The sequence below is a fragment of the Hydra vulgaris genome, chromosome 04 (genome assembly GCF_038396675.1).
Source record: "Hydra vulgaris chromosome 04, alternate assembly HydraT2T_AEP".
Taxonomy (NCBI): domain Eukaryota; kingdom Metazoa; phylum Cnidaria; class Hydrozoa; order Anthoathecata; family Hydridae; genus Hydra; species Hydra vulgaris.
The window spans coordinates 35,011,606-35,017,500 of NC_088923.1; the positions used below are offsets into that span (position 1 = coordinate 35,011,606).

Consider the following 5,895-nt stretch of genomic DNA (forward strand, 5'->3'; position numbering starts at 1 on the left):
ATACTTGGTAAAACACATATGCACAAAAACTTATCCTCACGCAATAACCTAAATAAACACTGTGCTAGAGTTGTTAACCGGAATATTTTGTACAATTCCGGAAAAATAAAATTCTTTCGAAAGGATATTGAGAATCAGGAATTTTTTTTTTTCGTAGCGAATTTTACGAAACAAAAAAACCCGTCGATGATCATTTCGCAAATGCTACTTACGAAATGTAGCCTTTCGCAAGTTGAATTACGAAATAAAACTATTTTACTACATACGAAAGTAGTGCTTACGGAAGTCGCACTTGCGAAACGAGCTCTTTTGCTAAACGACGTTTCGAAGTCTATAAAAAAATTTTGTTGGTCAAACGGATATAATTGTGAAAAATAAAATTTTTATATACCAAAATGTTTATAATAAAATTTTCAGTATTGCAACATATGAACATTTTAAGGTTTTATTTTTTAAAATAATGATAAAAAGCCAAATTTCTTTCGAAACGAAACAGTTCTTATCGGAAAAAAACTTACGAAACGCGGCATAATAAATATATTTAATTATGTTTTATGAATCAAATACGTATAATTAATTAAGTAATTAAAATACTAATTTTTTATATGATATTGATAAGTTTCAGTTTTAAACTTCTATAAAGGAATCAAGACTTTCATAAAATATACTTTTTAGAATGTCATTTAATGAATAAGAATTAAATAATGACGTTGTTAACGTCATTATTTAATTCTTATTCATTAAATGACATTCTAAAAACAGACGTAAATAACGTTGTTCAAGTTAAAAAATTAACTTGAACAACGTTAACATACGAATGCAATTGCGAAATTGGGAAACAATTCCTGTTGAAATCAAAAAAGACCTAATTTAAGTGATGAATGCTAAAACTTAATTATATAATAAAATGCCTAAAAATAGCTCTTACTTGTTTTCAAATAGTATAATTTTATGTTAAGTCAGTTTCAATTTTTTTATTTTTGAAGTGCTCTGTTATATGCTCCTTTGCTTTTATTACCTCAATAACAACAAGTAAACTAAAAAAAAAAATTTAAACATCCTTTTCAATGATTTTTTCTTAAATGTTTTCCTTAATAAAGAAAAAAAGTAAGGGTGGGAGGGTGCTAAGGGCGTTTGTTGTCCCTTGTACCATTGGCTCTGGAAAATGCTTTGATTTTCAACATCCCAACGTTATTGGGACTATACAACTGTTGAAAGTTTTAAAGCTTTAGCTGTTTCGGAAAGAAGTAAAAAATTAGCTACTAGATTTTGTAGCAAAAAAACGGGTACGTATAATACAACTCTTCCCTGGTCTTTGCGCCTGGAAAAAATTTTAACATAGAAGCTCACCAGGACTATACAAGCGCTGAAAGATTCAGAGCTGTAGCTAGTCTGAGAGGTAGTGATAATTTAATTGCAAGATTCAGTAAGAACTGACAACGGTCAAACAACCCTTAAAGTTCAATTAAAATTTGTAATGGAACTAAATATTTTACTAAGTTTTTATATATGAGAATATAAATAGTAAACCTCCAATTCTGCTAAGCCAAAAATATAAACATATATAAACACTGGCGTAGAGACATGTTGCGGAGGGAGCGTTGGCCTTTCCCTCAAAACTAGCACAAAGTAACAGTTTTTTCTCTTTACATTTAACCTGCGTTAGGCCCCCTTAATTTCTGTTACAGCCCCCCCCCCCCCTGCAGCCTAACTTTAACCTTTCTAGGTCACTGTTTATATATATATATATATATATATATATATATATATATATATATATATATATATATATATATATATATATATATACACACACATATGTATATATATATACACACATATGTGTGTGTGTATATATATATATATATATATATATATATATATATATATATATATATATATATATATATATATATATATATATATATATATATATATATATATATATATATATATATATATATATATATATATATATATACACACACACACATATGTATATATATATATACATATGTGTGTGTATGTATGTATGTATATATATATATATATATATATATATATATATATATATATATATATATACACACATATGTGTGTGTGTGTATATATATATATATATATATATACACACACACATATGTATATATATATATATACATATGTGTATGTATGTATATATTTATATATATATATATTTATATATATATACACAGTGTATATATATATACACAGTGTGTATATATATATATATATATATATATATATATATATATATATATATATATATATATATATATATATATATATATATATATATATATATATATATATATGTATATCAGATATATATGCATAAACTATTGAAGAATCATTTAACAACATCATTTTATTTAAATAATAAGTAATAACACTTTTATGTATAACAGTTTAATGAATGCTTTCGAGTCTATTCCGTAAGCGCACATTCCGAAACGCTCCTTCCGTAAGGAACTGTTTCGCAAGTATTCTTTCGAAATGATTTGTTTTGCAAGTTTCTTTTCGTAAATGATTTTAACGGAATTATTATTATTTATTTTTTTCGTATAATGCATAATGGAAAGTGAATTTGCGCAAGTACAACTTCCGCAATAGCAACTTGAAATACGGAAGATAAAAATGCGAAATTTTCGTAAGTTTTTGTTTACAGCGAACAACCCTACACTGTGCTAACTTATTTTTATTTTTTTATTTTAGGTGCCCTAAGAAGTCCTTACGGTCAGAGCACCGCACAAGAACATTCGAAAGAAAGTTTACGCCTCCTACTTTACCGATGTTGTAAAACTTCTCTAGAGGTGGCGTTGGAACATGGATCTTTAGCTTGGAAGCAAGTGCGCTAACGACTACGGCTGCTCTTTGCAACTTTAGCCTTACGTTATCTGTGATTAATTCATAGGTTGAGGTTTTCAACTCTTCAAAAAACCAACATGGGGCAGCTAACTTTTTTGGTTCTTTTAGAATGATACAAATTTTCTTTATAAAAAGAAGTAGTTTCGCGAAGGAAGTCGAAGGTAAAAAGTCCTAGCTCAATAAAAATCATTTCATTAAAATTGCATCTTTTAAATGCATTACTTACAACATGTATAAATACATATTCTAATATTTTTATAAATTAAGGTTAGAATTATCTACTATCTATTTTATATTTAGGGAGAAAAAATAGTTTTAATAATAATAAAACTTTAATGATAAAAAAAAAAAACTGTTTTCGGTCACTTTCAAACATGAATTATCGTTTAAATCTATTATTTCAGTACCTACATATTGTTTTATACCGTTAGAATCATAAGAAGCTGTAGAAAATAGTTAGGTAATAACATTATTTAAATTGCGTAACTCAAAAAACTGTATTTTGGCCAAAATTTACAAATCACTGTGCGGTCATGAAAAATTTTTATTCATGTATTTTGTAATTGTAAATACTCTTTAACGACTCTTATATATATATATATATATATATATATATATATATATATATATATATATATATATATATATAGACACACGCACACACACATAATATATATATAAATTAGTAAAGACACATCTAATTTTTTTTTATTATCTGTTTTTACTAATTTATTATTGCTCCATTATATATATATATGTATGTATATATATATATATACATACATATATATATATATATATATATATATATATATATATATATATATATATATATATATATATATATATATATATACATATATATATATATATATATATACACACACACACATTTATACATATAAAAGGTGTGAAAGTACACTTTAGTATTATACTCAACATTTTTTTTCACTATAGGTTTTTGTCAGTCAAAATATTCAACTCTAATCTTAGGATTATAATTTCTATTACAGTTTTAATAAAACTACAAGGAACCATCGCCAAATGATATTTAATACAGTTAAAAAATAATAACAAATCAATATATAAGATTAATGAATATTAGTTTAAATAGGTACAATAAAATCAGAAAAATTACACATATATGAAATCAATATATTAAATAAATTACATATATTATACATAACATATTAAAATTGCATTTATCATTTAATAGTTAAAAAAAATAATTGAGTTTGTTCACGTTTTTTTTTTTTTAATTTGGTAGTAAGCTAAAATATAGACGGGTGTTTTATTTATTTATAAAACTCTCAATATTATCTATTTAAAAAAATATACTACCTATAAAAAGTTAAAACTTAGGTTTTAATTATTATTACTAATCGCCCTCGTATTTTTTACAAACTTGTATTTTCTTTTTTTAAAGTTTAAGTTGAGATTGTCTCCAGTATTTTACTCCAGTCCGCAAGGTCTGTTAATATAGTCAGTCATAGTATGAAGCTTATCAATTCTTGAAATGAGCGTCTTTTAATATTCTTAAAAAGTCGTTTTAGGGCATGAGAAAATTTAATTAAGTCTAAAAATATAAATATGGTTATACGTCATCTAATTTCACATGTTGAACTATCGACAAGTAACTTAAAATTTATTTATATTTCATCAATTTATAATTCGTCACTTAAAATGTAATTGTAATTTGTTTACCAATTGGTAATTTCTAATGATAAAAGTTCTAATAAATAAAGTCCTCAGTTTCAGAGAATGGCTTCTTTCGCATGTTTTTTATGGTTTCCAAAACTAGAAGTACACACTGAAATAAAAATAATAAATTCTCATAAAGACTTTTATTTCATTTAAATTGGGGCTACCAGATAAAGTATCGTGGATGTTCTTATATTCCCATACCAGGTTTCCCACAGAAAAGAAAACAAGGTATTAATTTATAACCAAATTTATTTTAACGTTCATGGTTTTTTATGTTAAATAAAATTAATTGTTTGATACCATCTCCAAAAAAGAAAAAGAAAAACTGCGTAACTTACATAAAAATTTTAAATATTAAAAGTGTTAACACAGCAAACTCATAACATAAATATTAACATAAAAGCCAAAATTTTTCTACTTGTTAAAAGAAATACGTTGACTTACGGTTGGAAACAACCTTGTTCTGCGATAAAAAACATGATTTTGATAAACAAGATTTGAGTTTTTGCTAAATAAACAAGACTGACCTGCAATCTGTGAAATTTTTCGACAACTAACATTTTAAAACTTTTCTTCACTAAAGGTTTCCCAGGCAAATAACATTTTTAAAGCTCAAGAGGAAACACTCAAATACAATATTTGACAACCAACAACTATAACATAAACATTAATCAAATTAACATTTCACCATACATTAAACACCTTTACATTTCACCTTTATTAGATGGATGCAATAATTGAATCGATGAGTGAAGAAACCACTTCTGTCACAAATTTCAAAACTTTCAGAAGAAAAAACGTCATAACTCCTCCAAATTTGCAAATATTTGAACTTTTTTCTACTTTTATGTAGCTATATATTATATTTTTTAAAACTGACACGGATAATTGAATAACCTTTGGTTCTAGAACCTAAAGATCCTAGTCAATTTTTTTCTTTAAAAAATATTAACAAACAATATAATATAATCCAATCAAAAAAAAAAAAAAAAGCTAGGATTTAATCTTGACTTTCTATTGTGTGAGTCATTACCCTACTCCACCATAAAGTCTCTTGAAAAATTGAACCGGCAAATTGCTAAAGAAATATTTCTTAAGAGCTCATAGGACGATAGCAGGAGATCTGGCAACCCTAATTGTTAATTTTAAATAATCAATTCAATTTTTACTAAATCAAGTTTTAATTGAACATTAGAAATTGTGATACAAACAAAGTATTTAAACCGCAATTATAACGTAACTTAACAACAATGACTTACCGATATTAAAATTAATCCTGCTAAAATCTATAAACGAGAATAA

At 25.2% G+C, this 5,895-nt stretch overlaps 1 protein-coding gene across 2 annotated transcripts in view; it reads right to left on the minus strand.

The window, feature by feature from the left end:
- Window positions 1-4,478: 4,478 nt before the first annotated feature.
- The window catches only part of LOC100201785 (MFS-type transporter SLC18B1), a 58,730-nt gene continuing 57,313 nt past the window's right edge, over window positions 4,479-5,895 (minus strand). The window contains exons 14-15 of one of the 2 annotated variants that reach the window (XM_065796176.1): window positions 5,853-5,879; window positions 4,479-4,699 (exon numbers count right to left, since the gene is read on the minus strand). In XM_065796176.1, the coding sequence (XP_065652248.1) occupies window positions 4,622-4,699; window positions 5,853-5,879 (105 nt within the window). In that variant the 3' untranslated portion in view covers window positions 4,479-4,621. Of the gene's footprint in view, window positions 4,700-5,605; window positions 5,726-5,852; window positions 5,880-5,895 lie in introns of those variants that run through there. The other variant, XM_065796177.1, reaches the window with a different exon arrangement.